The 16,858-nt window shown below is 39.0% G+C and overlaps 1 protein-coding gene across 1 annotated transcript in view; it reads left to right on the top strand.

Annotated features, from left to right (window-relative positions):
• Etfa (electron transfer flavoprotein subunit alpha) overlaps positions 1-16,858 on the top strand; it is a 61,887-nt gene that overhangs the window by 25,577 nt on the left and 19,452 nt on the right. The window contains exon 9 of the mRNA XM_028865016.2: positions 2,960-3,042. Within this exon, the coding sequence (XP_028720849.1) occupies positions 2,960-3,042 (83 nt within the window). The remainder of the gene's footprint in view (positions 1-2,959; positions 3,043-16,858) is intronic.

Raw genomic sequence — 16,858 nt, forward strand, 5'->3', positions numbered from 1 at the left:
ATTTCTCTCAGAAGACATGGCAAGCCCTAATGTATAATCTTCTAAAAATAGTATCCAAATAACTGAGGCAAAAGCTGTTGGAATTGAAGCTTGGTATAGTATGTGCCTATAGTCCTAGCACTGTAGAGGCTAAAGCAGGAAGACCCTTACTCCCAGGAATTCAGGACCAGCCTGGATGACTATTAGTTACTTTTTTGTTGCTATGAAGAAGTACTGACAAGAACCATTTCAGGAAGGGTTTATTTTAGCTCTCAGTTTCAGGGGATACAGTCTGTCATGGCAGGGAGATAAGGTGGGGGGAGTAGCATGGTTGGCCACATTGTGTCTACAGTATAAAAGTAGAAAGTGATGGATGCTGCTGCCCTGCCCAGCCCATGAAATGGTACCATCCACATTTAAGGTAGGCCTTCCCACTTCATTTACCTAATCTAGATAATACATCTCAGATACACCCAGAGCATTGTTTCCATGGTGGTTCTAAATCCCATCAAGTTGACAGTCAAAGTCAAACATCATAGCAGTATAGCAAAATGTCTCATAAACAAACACAAGGGGATGGGGAAATACTGAGTCAAAAAAGTGTCTGCTGAGAAGTTGAGTTCAGAACCCCTACACCTACTAAACAAAGGTGGGTGTGTGGTGGACAGATGCACTGGTGAGGTGTGAGCAGGGGAGTCCTGAAGACTTGCTAACCAGTTAGCCTAGCCAAATGCTGCACTTCAGGATCAGTGAAGAGGCTATTTCTCAAAAAAATAAGATGGAGAGGGGCTGGAGAGATGGCTCAGTGGTTAAGGAGCACTAGCTTCTCTTACAGAGGACTCAAGTTCAGTTCCCAGCACCCACGTAGCAGATTCACAGCCGTCTGTAACTCTAGTTCCAGAAGATACAGTGCCCTCTCTGGTATCTATGGGCACTACGCAGAAGTAGTGTGTAGGCATATGGGCAGGCAAAACACACAAAACAAAAGTAAAAATAAAGCTAAAAATGCGCGCGCACACACACACACACACACACACACACACACACACACACACACACACACACGATGGAGAGCGATAGAGGAAAGTCCTCAGAGTGAACCTCTGTCCTTTATCACACATGTACTTGTGCACACACATACTCTACTCATATCTGGGGATGCACAGTTTTTTTTTTGTAAGATTATTTATTTATTTAGAAGAGAGCATCAGATCTCACTACAAATGGTTGTGAACCATCATGTGGGTGCTGGGAATTGAACTCAGGACCTCAGGAAGAACAGCTAGTGATCTTAACCTCTGAGCCATCTCTCCAGCCCCCACACAAATATTTTTAAAAAGAGAAAACAATTGATAAGATCCAAGAAGAAATAGATGATTCTACAAGTAACGTTCAGTGATTCTATCAGAAATGTATAGAACAAAACAGGGAAACTCAGTTGAACCTAGCAGTTAGCTGAATTGAATTAACATCTATGGATGTCTTTGTTACCCAACAGCAAATTTTCAAGCTGACAGGAGTATTCACCAAGGAAGACCACATTTGGGACCATAAACACCTTCATAAATGTAAAGGAATAGGGAATCATTCAATGTCTGTTCTTAGACCACAGTAAGCTTGAGCTAGATATCAGCAACTAAACATAACTAGAAAATTCTAGGACACATGGAGAGATTAAATAGCATGTTTCTATGTAACACATGAGTAAAGGAAGACACCTCAAAAGAAATATTTTGAACTGAATGAAAAAAAGTATATGGTACAGTAAAAACAGTGCTTGGATGTGGGGGAGGAGGTAGCTCCCTAGTACTGGGAATTGAGCTGAGGGCCTCTCACATGTTAGGCAGGTGTTCCACCATTGGGCTCTATCCACGTGTCCCCACCTTTTATTTATTTGTTTGTTTTTAAATTTCAAATATTTGAGATAGTCTCACTGCCTTGCCCATGCTAGTCTATGACAGTCTTCCATGTACCAATAGGATAAGTTCTTATAGGGAAATTTATAGTATTAAATATATATCAGAAAAGAAAGGTGATCTCAGTTTAATTATCTGAGCTTCTAAAGAAACCAGAACAAAAAGAATAAATTAATGCAACAGTATACAGAAGAAATATTTGCGTCCCTTTCTTGTCTCTTTCCAGAAGGGGTGGTTCTGCCCCAAGAATAGATCTTGTGGAGAGAAAATCAGTTACATTTTATTTATTAATTTGAGATACTTGTTAAACTTCAATCTTGTGTTAAATGTGACTATCTGATCATAATAGGTAATGATATTATACAGCATTTCTTTAAATGTCATGAAGTTAGTATATAAAGGAACATTGTATAGTATTTCCTAAGTAGATTATAATGTGGAGTTTATGGATGCTTTTCTGATAAAAGCAAATGTCAGAAGCCAGCCAACTTAAAAAACTGAAATTTTATGCCTGGAGTGGTGGTGCATGTCTTCAAACCCAGCACTCAGGAATCAGAGACTGGAGGATCTCTATGAGTTCAAGATCAGCGTGATCTACATAGTGAATTCCAGGATAGCTAGGACTATATAGAGAGACCCTGTCCCAAAAAGGGGGGTGGTGGTGGTTGAGAGATGGCTCAGCAGTTAAGAGCATTTAACTGCTCTTCCAGAGGATCAGAGTTCAATTCCCAGCACCCACATGGCAGCTCAAAACTGTCCAGTGCAGTTCTAAGGGATCTGACACCCTCACACAGACACATGTGCACATAAAATGAAATAAATAAATAAATAAAATATTTAAAAATAAATTAAGAAAAGAAAAAGAAATTTGTATTTTGAAAAATGCACTTGTACTTATTGTTTAGAATTCTTAATCAGTTACAGTATTTTTTTTTTCAAAAGTGAGTCCTTTATACAATAATTTTTGACTATACAATATTAGGATGATGTTTTGTAGTTGTTGGTGAATATCTCACTAGCTGAATAATAGAATTTGAAAATAACGACATTTCCTACCCTTTTAGTTGGTGCTTCCCGTGCTGCTGTTGATGCTGGCTTTGTTCCCAATGACATGCAAGTTGGTCAGACAGGAAAAATAGTAGCGCCAGTAAGTATTGCAATAAAATATGCCCTGCAGAATTCTGTAGGGATCAGCACTGTATGTATTTGTTGGACAATAATTTCAGTGATTTATATCTTACTCAATGATCCGATACAGCTAGCCATTATGATTGTGAATGTGTCCTCACAAGTCTGGAGTTTTTTGGTCTTAATAAAAATGCTTAGCAATTTTTAAATTAGGGATTATTTTGCAAAAAGATTTAAAGCAGTATGAGGTCATAATGCTTGTTATTTTGTATGTGTAGTGTGGTAGAGCTAGTAGGACTCTACATGCTTGACAAGTGCTGTTCCACTGAGCTACATCCCTAGTTTATTTTATTATTGGTTTTATAAATTTACATTCATTGTATTTATTGTCCATAAAGTCTTTTAGGTATAAAAACAGGACAGTTAGCCTATTTTAGTTAGACTTTTGTCTTAGAAGCTACTAATGATTATTGTAGTCTTGTATGCTCCTAAACACCTAGTAGGTCTATTTTTATCTATTTGTATGAATTTCAGGATATTTTGATTCCTACTGCTCGAGTATTCCTTTCTGCCAAGAAGATGAGACAGAATCTGTCTGTAGTCCAGGCTGGTCAAAAGCTCAGCAGTCTTCTTGCTTTAGCCTCGCAAGTGCTGAGGTTTCAGGAGTAAGCCGCCACACCCAGCCAGATAGCATATTCTAAAAATCTTTGCAAACCTTAAAAGGGAAGTGTAGGAAGTGTTGAATTGGAAGTTGAATCTTTTAAAGCATTTCCTGACCATTCTTGTTCCTTAAGTAATATTTTTCAACCAGTTTAAATTTATATTGTATGAGGAAAATATTTTTAATGTAACTCAAAAAAAATGTTTTTTTGTTATTTTAAAACAAGATTCTGTATCGTGTTCATTAAACTCTCCTAGTGCTCTCTGGTCTATAAGATGATGACTTCAAATAGTCATCTCTTTTTAAAATTTTTCATACAAAATATTTTGATCATGTTTTCCCTCCTCCACCTCCTCCCAACTCTTTAAGGCTTATCTTTGAAGCTTTTTTTAAAAATATCTATTTTGTCCTTCTAAAGTTGGGTTATTCATCTTTTTATTGTTTCTTTCTGGAACGTCTTTATATAGTTTGTATACAAATTATTTTTCAGATCTGTACTATGAATTTTTTTCCCATGCTAGGACTTTCCTATTTTTCTTTTGATGAGCAGAAATGTTTCATTTTTGACAAAGTTCAGTGAAGCAATCTTTCTTCTTTTGGTTAATATATTTTGTGTTACTTAACTTACTTGAAGTCAGAGAAGATCTTGTACTGAGTATAGGCAGTAAAACTATTCATAAATTAAGTCAAAGCACTGTGTGACTGACTTGCTTGTCATACCACATTAGTCTGGCTGTGGAAGTGGATTTATTGAGCAGATGAGCTGGAGCCTTCCGTGACATTTAATTAGGTGTGGCACACATATTTTTTGTGGAAATCTTGCGTGTACAGTTTTATGTGAGTAGACACATTCAGGCTTGAATTCATAAAAGATCAACAGCTTCCTAATCAAAAGTACTTTGATAAGAAATTCAGTGTATACCCTGAAGTAGCACGCAGAAAGGGGGCATTCATAGTAATTAAACAGGAGCAGAGTGCAGGGAGTGCCTGGTGGCATCCTTTCTTGTATTGGAAACAAGTTGTATACAACCAGCTTTATTCAGCATTACACTTATAGAACTATTGAATTTTGCTCATAAGGAGAGTAAACATTAAAGCTTTGAAGACTTTAACATAACTCATGCAACCCTTCAGGGAATTCTAATGTATTACCTCTCTAGTTGAGTATTGTGTTCCTTTTCTTGTTGCTGAGACAAAATACCAGACAAAAGCAACTGAAGGAAGGGTAGTTTCGGTTCACAGTTTAGGGGTACAGTCCATTATGATGAGGAAGACATGACAAGAGCTTAAAAAGATCCCATTGAATCCAGTCAGGAAACAGTGAACACTGGTGCTTAGCTCACTTTCTTCTTTTCAGTCTGTTGGGAACCTTAGCCATGTTACCCATGTTCAGGGTGGGTTTTCCTACCCTGCTAAGCCTTTCTGGAAGTATCCTCAAAAGTACTCAGAGAGGCATGTTTTTGTCTCAGTGGTGACTTTAAGTTGACAGTGAGGATTGGCCATTACAGGCATAGATGTATATGCATGTATGTGTATATATATGTATATATATGTATATATATATATATATATATATATATATATATGTTCATACACACACACACCACACACCATAGTTGTTCTTTTTTTTAATTAGAAATTTTCTATTCACTTTACATACCAACCACAGATTTCCCCCACTTCCTACCCCCCAGCCTTCCCCCCAACCCACCTCCCATACCCACATTTTCCAAGTCAAGGTCTCCCATGGGGAGTCAGCAGAGCCTGGCACACTCAGCTGAGGCAGGTCCAAGCCCCTCCCCCCTGCACCAAGGCTGTGCAAGGTGTCACACTCCAGACACTGGGCTCCAAAAAGCCCACTCATGTACCAGGGATGGATCCTGACCCCCTTGCCTGGGGACCCCCCAAACAGTTCAAGCTAAACAACTGTCTCCCGTATCTAGAGGGTCTAGTCTAGTCCTATGGGGGCTCCACAGCTATTAGTCCACAGTTCATGGGTTTCCACAAGTGTGGCTGGTCATCCCTGCATGTTTACCCTTCATGATCTCGACGTCCCCTGCCCACAGAATCCCTCCTCTCTCATAGATTGGATTCCCAGAGCTCAGCCTGGTGCCCGGCTGTGGATCTCTGCATCTGCTTCCATCAGTCACTGGATGAAGGCTCTATGATGACAGTTAGGGTATTCATTAGTCCAGTCACCAGAATAGACCAGTTCAGGCACCTTCTCAACCATTGCCAGTAGTCCAATGTGGGATCCTTGTGGATTCCTGAGACCTTCCCCAACACCCTGCCTCTTTCTATTCCCATGATGTCTTCATTTATCATGGTATCTCTTTCCTTGCTCTCCCACTCTGTCCCTGTTTCAGCTCGACCCTCCCATTTCCTTATGTTCTCATCCCCCATTCTTTGCCCTCCATTACCCCTCCCCCCACTTTTAAAATCTTTTTTAGAAAACAATCAATTTGCAATATGCAAGTATAGAACAAAACGTGTGTGTGTGTGTGTGTGTGTGTGTGTGTGTGTGTGTGTGACCATTTGAGAGTAAGTTGCTGAGACAGTGCCCTTCCAGCTTCAAATATGTGCATTTTCCTACATAACCATAATGCAGCCTTTCAAATCAGAACATTAACACTATCATCAGACTATCTAGTCATCAGACTCCATTTGGATTTTGCCTATTACTTCATTAATGTCCTTTATAGCAAATGTCACTAGTTTAGAATCACATATTGCATATACCTGGCATGTCCTTCAGTCCTAATTTTTCAATCTTGCTTTCACATCATGAGGGACTTCAGGATTATAGGGCAACTGTTGTATTACTGACCATCTGGGTATTTTCTTTTAAAGTGTTTATTGAAATCTTTTACTTTGATTAATTGAAGTGCTTGTTTTTATTACTGACTTGTGGAAGTTTTTTTAAATAAATTCAGGTAATGAGTTTCTTGTTCACTTTCTCCACTTCTATGGCGTGCCTATTTATTTTTCTGATATGATCTTTAATTGAGGAACTTATTTGCTATTTCTCATTTGTTGCAAGCGCTCATCATGAATGGGATTTCTATGCAGAGTCTGTGGTTTTCTCTCATGGTTCTCTCTTCTCTGGAACTTTCTCCACACTTCAGCTGGTGTTGCAGTCACATACCTTCTGTGTATTTTCTTCAACCAGTAAGACTTCAGGTCTTCATCTAAAGGGCCTTTATCCCTGTGGAGAAATGGCAGATACCCCAGGTGAAAGGGGAGAAGTATGCTGAACTCATGTCTGCATGCTTCCCTCCTCTACAGAATTTTGGCTCCTCAAATGCTACCTGTTAGTGTTGATATCTAGCGTACTGAAAGAGTTGCTATCCATATTTGAACCTGGTTTATAGTTGTTTTAGCAGGATGATAAGTCTGATAGAAGCTGTTCCTTTAGAACCATAAGGAGACCCAAGGCCCAGAATTTGAATGTATTACTTCATAGGCTCGCTGACTAGTGTGGAGTTGGTTATTATCACCCTAAATAATATCTTAATTAATGTTAATTAATAGTGTATTAGGTTTTTTTCAGCCATATCCCACCATTGGCAAGAATTATACTTCTGAACATCCAAAATCTCTCCCCACCTCCACCCATTTGAACTATGTACTATTAAATCCATCTCCACTAATACTAATGCAGCATTCTTTGTTTTTAACACAGCACATTCATTTATTCTTATTTAATGGGGCCATTTTGCCACCTTTGAACATTTCAAGTCTTATTTCTTTTCTCATTTTGTTATTAAAATATCCGGTATTATTTTGACTTGTTGGCATTTTGTAATAACTTTGGAAAGTATCATCACTTTTTTTCTGATGATGAGGAGCCAAAAGTTTCCTGCTTCAAGTAACAGAACATATAAAGTCAATTTTGCTATCTGTACAAAAATAATTCTTGGCCATGCTTCCCATCATGATGATAATGGACTAAACCTCTGAAACTGTAAGCCAGCCCCAATTAAATGTTTTCCTTTATAAGAGTTGCTATGGTTATGATGTCTCTTCACAGCAATAAAACCCAACTAAGAAAAAAATAATTGTTTTATTTTTTATTATTAATTTGAAAAAGTATATAATTCCCAAAATAGACCTTGAATTTAGTTACATGGCTTTTTTGTCATTCACAACAATTTATATAGTGTGAAACAGTTCCCAATATCCTTATGACCTCACAGTCTTGTAAGATGTAGATCTCCCCCTGACCCCAAGCAGAAGTCACTAGTTAGTTCACAGCTTACTGTTGTGACAATGACTACTTTTTATTTCTAATTAACTTCTGATTTGGAGTTAATTTCAAATTTAGAAAAATAAAACTAAATTATACAATGTGCATGTGTGTACATACATGCATATATTTTTCTCGAACAGTTTTGTGTGTGTGTGTGTGTGTGTGTGTGTGTGTGTGTGTGTAGCTTTGCGCCTTTCCTGGAACTCACTCTGTAGCCCAGGCTGGCCTTGAACTCACAGAGATCCGCCTGGCTCTGCCTCCCGACTGCTGGGATTAAAGGCATGCACTACCACCACCACCACCACCACCACCACCACCACCACCACCACCACCACCACCACCACCACTGCCCAGCTTATCTGAACTGTTTTACATTAAGTAACATTGTGGGGTTTTGCTCCTAAATACCTCAGTGCATAATTGTTTTAGACTGAAATATTCTCATCTGAAATACAGTTATATTTATTTTTCCTGTATTTATTACTTTGTGCACACACGGTCTGTTTGTGTAAGTAGATATCAGGAGTCTTCCTCTATCATTCTCCACATTATTTTTTAATTACCTTATTTATTTTATGTGTGTGGGTGTTTTTCCTATATGTATGTATGTGCACGACATGCATGCCTGGTGCTGCTGAGGCCAGAAGATGGTCTTGGATCTCCTCAGGCTGGAGTTACAGACAGTTGTGAGCAGCCATGTGAATGCCGAGGATGAACCTGGGTCCTCCAGAAGAGCAGCCAGTGCCCTGAACTGCTGTGCTGTCTCTCCAGCTCCAGCTCTAGTACACTTATATTTTATATCCCAATTTTGTTTGTGTTTTTATTCTAATTGTATTTTAAGTATTTTGTATATATGGGTGCTTGTCTGCATTTAAGTCTGCACAACAGAGAGGACATTAGATCCCATTTTGATAGTTGTGAACTGCCATGTGAGTGCTGGGAATTGAACTTGGGAAAAAAGGTCCTCTGGAAGAGCAGCCAGTGCCCATAACGGATGAGCCATCTCTCCAGCCCCCAATTTTCTGTATTTTATTATTCCAATTTATCATTCATCTTCATATTTATTACTAATTCTAATCCCCCAGTGTAGAATCTACATCCATTGTTGTGCCTCTTTAGTCTTTGGTTTCTTGGTTGTGGTGAACAGTAGAGCTTGGTTCTTATTGGGCTTCACTCTTAGTCTTTCTCAGTATTCATGCTCCTATTCCTTACCACCTATCTACGACAGGCAAGCTTTTCCAATCTCTTTGTGGTAGGTGGCACTTTAAATGGTTTTGAGAAAGTTCAGGTGGCAGATGAAGAAATATTGCAAAGTTATGTGGCCCTCTCTAGATGTGATCTACAAATTTGGCATTAGGCTTTCTAGAAGCCAGTTCATATTAGGAAGCAAGATCAGTGCCCTGATTTACAGTGTCCCAAAGGTAAAACAAACTAATTGTACATGGGAAGTATCATTTGGCTTGGTATCAAGATCAAAGAGATATATCCCTTGAGTCCATATAAAGAAGACACTATTGATTGACATCCTCAACAATATCTTTACTATAAATAGGACAGTAGTTTTATAGGGTTGTTTTTATGATGCCCCACAGTGTTGGCCAATTGCATAGTAAGTGCATTTCCAAGAGGGGCAGAAATTATTTAGTTCTGTGTCTGCTGTTAAGGCTTATGTTATGGTAAAACTGCACGCTGGCAATTAAGTTGTCAAACCCTTCTTCAAATGAATTTTATTAGAAAGAATGAAGTTGAAGTCAGGTGATGAATGTATAGAGGTGCTAGCTCAGCTCTGTCCCTCTGCAAGATGATTAGAGCCTAAAACACAGGGTAAAGACTACTGCCTATTTGGGGGACACACACACACACACACACACACACACACACACACACACACACACACACAAAGTAAACGTAATGTACTTGCTATAAAAACAAAAACCATACAAAATAAAGCCCCAGCTTATCTGTGTGTGTCAAGAGAAAAACACTATTCTTTCCTTGTTTGATTTTTAATATTGTACCTCATCATTCCTGCCTTTTTAGGAATTGCTCCATTCATTATCTACTTCCCCTGGGCCCAGTGTCTTTCCTCTACTCCTTTTCTGTACTTTAAAAAGAAAACTCTCCATTTATCTGGCAACCTCTTTTTCTCCCAAGCTGCCACCCTTTTCTCATCTCACAAGTCTACGCTTGAAATGTTGTTTACATTTGGTCTATTTGCTTTACTTCCTATTATTTTCATCTAAAATTATTATATTTATATAAATATATGGGACATAATATTGAAATAACACCCAACTTAAGAAGCAATGTTAAAACCAGGTAGTGGTGGCACACGCCTTTAATCCCAGCATTTGGGAAGCAGAGACAGGTGGATCTCTGAGTTCAAGTCTAGCCTGGTCTACAGAGCGAGTTCCAGGACAGCCAGAGTTGTTACACAAAGAAACCCTGTCTTGAAACACCCCCCACCCCCTGCAAAAAAAAAGAAGCAGTGTTATATTATTGGAAGTCCCATGAATCTTTTGCTTGAATATATAGTCTTTTCTGTCCCGAAAAGTAACTGTTATCCTAAAATTGATGATTATTGTTCCAATATACTTCATTTTTACTTTCACTGTGTTTGTGCAAATCTCTAAACAGTATATGAGTGAACTTTTCAATTTGAGTACTATATAGAACTAGATAGAGTGGTGCATGCCTGTAATCCCAGCACTCAGGAGGATAGAGGCAGGAGGACTGTCATGAGTAGTTTGATGCCAGTTTAGGATATAAAGCAGGATTCTATCTAGGAGAAAGAAAGAAAGTTTTCAGGGAAGGACACCAGTTTGAATGCTATGGATGATTCTCAAGTGTTGGAGAGACCAATCTTCTCAGCCTTTGAACTGTAGACTTGATGACCAACTTTGTTCACTAACTGAAGTGTAACATACTGTGTTATCATGATCTGTGTGCTGTGACCTAAATATATTGGAGAACACTGGTCACAGAGTATTTTTAAAATATCAGTAGCAATACACTATATGTGTTCTTTATAATCTTATTTTTGAGGTTTTTCTATGTGAATGCAGTCAGGCTGTTTTTGTTTGTTTGTTTTATTGATTCTACAATATCCTGTTATATGAATATATCACACTTGACCCACTTTATAATAGCTATTTTATGGATGGCCTCTATGTTAGGGAGAGGGAGCTGTACTAACTGTTGAGTGGTGTCAGGATAATTGAAAGCAAGGTGGTAGAGGGTCTCAGATCCAAAGAAGAGGTGATGGACTTCTTAGTTCCTGAAATACTAGAAATAAATGGCTGTTAACCATTGTCTAAAGCCTTGAATCAAAAAGTGATAAGAAAGAACAATCTCAAATGGATATGTCTGTTCTCTTTGCTTGCAGTTATACATTGTGGGCATAATACCTGACTGGATAGTAGCTGAGGAATAGCTGCTGAGTTGTATAGTCTCACTCAGGTTCATAAGTGCCTTAAATGCACACTCATGTAAATTCTTGATTTGGGTTGTTTATTTGAATAGTAGTAGTGACACCTGCATTACAAAATGCACGAATTGGGGGCTTGGCATGGTAGCGCATACTTCTGATCCTAGTCTGGGAAATAGAGGCAGGAGGATCAGGCTGTACTTAATTCCAGGCCAGGTTGGACTGCATGAGACTCTGTCTTAAAAAAGAGAGGTGGGGGGGGGCAAGAGGGGAGAAGAGGGGAGGAAGGAAGAAGAATGGACAGAAGAAATGTTGGTTAAGAGTCTAGATGCCAGTCACGCTGTCTGAGGTCTGCGCCTAGCTTATCATTTGCTTTCTATTGACCTTGAATAAATCACTTAACCTTTTGTGCTACAGTTTCCTGAGATGTGTAATGGTGATAATAATCCCTGTTTCACAGAGTTGTAAATAATAAATGAGTTAATATTTGTAAAACAAGGTTAAATGAGAGATTGTGTGTGTACATGTCATTTAAAACTCTGCCTGGCATGTTAAAATGCTGTGCACTAGCTAATGTCACAATGACCATTAAAAATTATTTTTTGTGTATGTATTATAGTATGTGTGTGTTGTACTATGTATTCACATGTGTTAACATATAGGGGTGTGCATCCTACATGTGCTTGTGGAGACCAGAAGAAGATACCGTTTGTTTTTCTTTATTGATCTTCACCTTAACTTTTGAGACAGGTCTTCTCAACTAGATCTGAAGTTCCCCCTCTTCAATTAGGTAGGCTAGCCAGCAAGCATGGGATCTGCCTGTATCCACTAACCAGTGCTAGGGTTACAGGGTGCATGGACTATGCCCACATTTTACATGGGTACTATGCATTTGAATTCAGATCCTCTTGCTTTTACAGCAAGTGCTCTTACTCACTGGGTCACCTTCCAGCCCCTACAAATTCTTAAAAGATTTTGTGGTTGAAATCATGAATAATTATTAAATTATTTCTCTGATATTTGTCAGGCTCATTGGATTTTATTATCATTTAATACTTGTTGAGGTTCAGAGTTTTAGGTTTACACTGAGACTAGGTTTAATTATTATGACTTTTTAAGTCTTGATGTACTTGGGAGAAGTTCCTCTTCTGGATTGCTCTCAGGGATCTATTTGATGGTGCTGACTTGCCCTTTGTAGCCATCCAAACACATAAGCATGCTATGATTATTAGAGTCTACCCTCTGTTGCCAGGGAGTGTGTCCTTACACTTGGTACAGCGTCTTAGTAGGTGTGGATTACTTTGTCTGTATTTTGATATTTTACTCACAGATCAACTTCCTGTTTATAATTTTGAGATTAAGTGAATAGAGTCAAAGTTACCAAATGAATAAGCAGTTTAGGATGATTTACCAAGACAGTACATTTTGTCTCTGACCTTTGTTTTGAAAATTCACTAGTGTTGAAAAGTCAGTGTGGAAACAAACTTTATAGAGTTATTTGTATACAACTGGGAATGAGATTATGGGATGGGCTGTCCTCTAACTTGCTAAAAAGCTGAAGATTGACAACCGCTTTCATACTGCATTATCTAGCTTGGCTTTTAGCTCCAAGAGAACGGTGTTCACAAATTGATGTGCTTTTCCTTTGGGGTTGGTATAGAAGCATTAAATTGTACTAAAATATTCATATGTGAGTGCATTTGGCTGAAAGCAATTGATGTTCTGTCCCCAAGAGGACAAAGAGAAATGCTGTGTGGACCCGCAGTCCAGAAAACACCCTAAGCATGCTTCTTAAAAGGTAATTACAAGGCCTGGATGATCAAAGCCCTTCCAGGGAAGCTTAAGTGACAAAGAGAAGGCACAGCATTTATAGGTTGTGTTTTGTATGTATATGTTGTTTGGTTGTGCAGTTGCCAAAAGTTAGCAGTTCTAGATATATCTTTGTTTTCTCAGCTAAAATTTATCAGGCTGATTTTTTTTTTTTTACATTTATTCCAGAGGACTTGGATCAGTGGATTTTTTTTTTACCCATTACCACTTTATTATATAAAGTTAAACTATTTAAATTTCAGACTATTGTATACATGCCCCCCTTTTCTGCCCCATTTATCTGCTTAAAAGCATGCTACTGAATGATAGATTGACATGTCTTGTACATAGTCAACCTAATTTAACAGCTGACATGAAAATCAATTAGAGTAGATAGCAGATCTATTTTAGCCATCTTGATGTGGTAACTCAAAAGGAATAAAACTTCTGAATTTCCATTTTGAAAAACCAACACTGTGTACTTTGGGGGTCTTTCATACAAAAATGAATTTTTTTTGTGCATGGTGTCAAGTTGATATGTGTGCATTTTAGTGTCAAAGAATATAAGACACTATACCAGATGGAAATACAGCCAGTGGATTTAGCACATGTAATTCAGCACTTGGATTTACTTTGAGGCTAAAAAAAAAAAAAGTTAAAGCTGAATGTGGTGGGTGTCATACTCCTGTAAGAGGCTGAGGCAGACACACTCAAGGCTAATTTAGGATATAGATCCAGGCCAGCTGTGTTCAAGCAACACCATTCTCAGGAAACCAAAAAGAAAATAAATGTTAACAACTTGGTTTAACTGTATGTTAATATTAAACAAACAGCATTTTGGAAATAGTACAACCCCCCCCCCCCAAGAGGATGGTAGTATGTGTTCCATTTCCTTTCTTTGTTGTTTAGAGACAGGGTCTCAATGTATTGCCTTGGCTGGCTTGGAACTTACTATGTCGACCAGGCTGACTTTGAATGTCTGGTGTTGGCCTTGAACTTGTAGAAATCCTCCTATCTCTACCACTTCAGATGCTGTGATTGCAGGTATGTGCCACCAGCCCAGCCCATTTCCTTAAAGTGAGATTATTTTAGAGCAGTGGTTCTAAACCTGTGGGCAGCGACCCCCCACAGGAATCTCAGATCAGATATTTACAGTATGATTCATAACAGTAGCGAAATCACAGTTATGAAGTAACAATGAAATAATTTTATGGTTGGGGGTCACCACAACATGAGGAAATGTATTAAAGGGTCTTAGCATTGGGAAGGCTGAGAACCACTGTTAATAGAGGCTCTCTAGTTAACTTAGATGGATTGGAGATTTATTATATTCCTCCTGATGATTGTTTTCTCCATAGTATTAGCTGTATTCCATTTCCTTTAAGAAGTGCAGCTGGGCGGTGGTGGCACACGCCTTTAATCCCAGTACTCAGGAGGCAGAGAGAGACAGGTGGATCTTTGTGAGTTCGAGGCCTTCCACTCGAGATCCAGGAAAGGCGCAAAGCTACACAGAGAAACCCTGTCTTGAAAAAAACAGACAACAACAACAACAACAAAACTTTAAGAAGATGCTTAAAAGAGGATTTGCGTAACTCCATCTGACCTTCCCATCTCAGGTTGTACGTTTTAGGACCAGAGAGATGGCTCACTGGGTAAAGGACTTCCTGCCGAACCTGATGGACCTGAGTTTGATCCCCAGAACCCCATGGTGGAAGGAGGGAACCAGCTCCCCAAAGTTGTCCTCTGAGCTCCACACAAACAGGAGTGTGAAATCATTTTTTTAAAATATAGTTTTTAAAATAATTCTAGGTTTACAGAAAAGTTGACAAGACAATGCAGGGAATTTCTCTAAATACTGCACCCAGCTTCCCCTGTTGTTATTGCATGTGAAATTTCAAAGAATATTAAAACCAGAGATTCTAGAATTCAGCTTTGTAATTATGGGTTTGTATGTGCCATGGTGTACATGTGGAGGTCAGAGGACAACTTTGGATTTTTTCTTTCCTTTTACCTTACATGGGGCATGGGGTTTGAACTTAGGTTGTCAGGCTTGTGTGGCAATTGCTTTTCCTCTGAGCCATCTTGATGGACCACATTAAGTTTTTTTTTCTTTTTCTGTTTTGCATGTATATATGTTGGGAGGGGAGGGGGCATGTGTGTGTAGATACAAGTGCTCATCAAGGCCTAAAGTTGGTGTCAGAAATTATTCTCAATAACTCTTTTACCTTATTCATTGGACAGAATCTCCCAATCAAATCCAGAGCTTGTGTGTGAGGCTAGTTCCAGTACCCTGCTTGTTCTGAGGATCCCTGCCTCTGTCTCCAGGGCTGAAGGTACAGGTGGGCCACCATGACCATCTGGCATTTACATGGCTTTTTAGAAATCCAAACTTTCTTTCTTTCTTTCTTTCTTTCTTTCTTTCTTTCTTTCTTTCTTTCTTTCTTTCTTTCTTTCTTTCTTTCTTTCTTTTCTTTCTCTCTCTCTCTCTCTCTCCCTCCCTCCCTCCCTCCCTCCCTCCCTCCCTCCCTCTCTCTCTCTCTTTCTTTCTTTCTTTCTCTCTTTCTCTCTTTCTTTCTCTCTCTTTTCTTCCTCCCTCCCTCTCTCCCTCCCTCCCTCCTTTCTTTCTTTCTTTTTTTTTTAAATCCCCACCCCACCACCCCCAGGCAGGGTTTCTCTGTGTAGCTTTGGAGCCTGTCCTGGACCTCGTTCTGTAGACCAGGCTGGCCTTAAACTCACAGAGATCCACCTGCCTCTGCCTCCCGAGTGCTAGGATTAAGGGCATACGCCACCACTGCCCAGCTTTTTTTTTTTTTTAAGTTTTATTTATTTATATTTTATGTATGACTGCTCTGCTTGCCAGCAGAGGGTATCAGATCCTATTGTAGACGGTTGTGAACAGCCATGTGGTTGCTGGAAATTGAACTCAGGACCTCTAGAAGAGCAGCCAGTGCTCTTAACCACTGAGCCATCTCTCCAGCCCCTCCAAACTATTTCTAATGCTTGTAAGGCAAGTGATTTAATTGCTGGACCATCTCCCCCTCCCCTGTTTCCCAAATTAAGTTTTTTGAAGGTGGAAAATTGTATAAAGATTTCAAGGGGATAGCTTTCTTTTTAAGGATTATTTATTATTGTTGTCTGCGTATGATGTGTTATGTGGGCACACACCATAACTGGTATGTGGAGTTGGTTCTCTTCCTCTGCTTCTCTGTTGTTACTTGTATATCTAGACCTAAGAGTGGAAGTGCTGAGTCGCACTGTGTGTAACTTTTGCAAAACTGCCAAACTGTTTCCTCCATTTGCTTTGTAGCTCTTATGTGCTATTTTATAGAAATTGCCTGAGTATTGATAGATTAAGTATCAAGAAAGCCTTTGTTAGCTGGGCATGATGGCATGTACCTTTAATCCCAGCAGTCAAGAGGCAGAGGCATGTAGATCTCTGAGTTTCAGGACAGCCAAGGCTACATAGAGAAACTCTGGGTTGAAAAATCAAAAGAAAAGAAAAGAAAGAAAGCCTGGCTTCTAGAAGTTTGGGGAGAGAATAGTTTGGTAAATGGGAAGAGTACTACTGCTTGGAGGTCGGGGTTTGGGTTCCAGTGCCAGCTTTGTTTCCTGTAACCTAGATTTATTTTATTGATTAAAATATATGACACAGTGGTCCTTTACAGCTCTCAGATTCTACAGATATAAGT

This window comes from Peromyscus leucopus, chromosome 7, assembly GCF_004664715.2.
Source record: "Peromyscus leucopus breed LL Stock chromosome 7, UCI_PerLeu_2.1, whole genome shotgun sequence".
NCBI classification, from domain to species: domain Eukaryota; kingdom Metazoa; phylum Chordata; class Mammalia; order Rodentia; family Cricetidae; genus Peromyscus; species Peromyscus leucopus.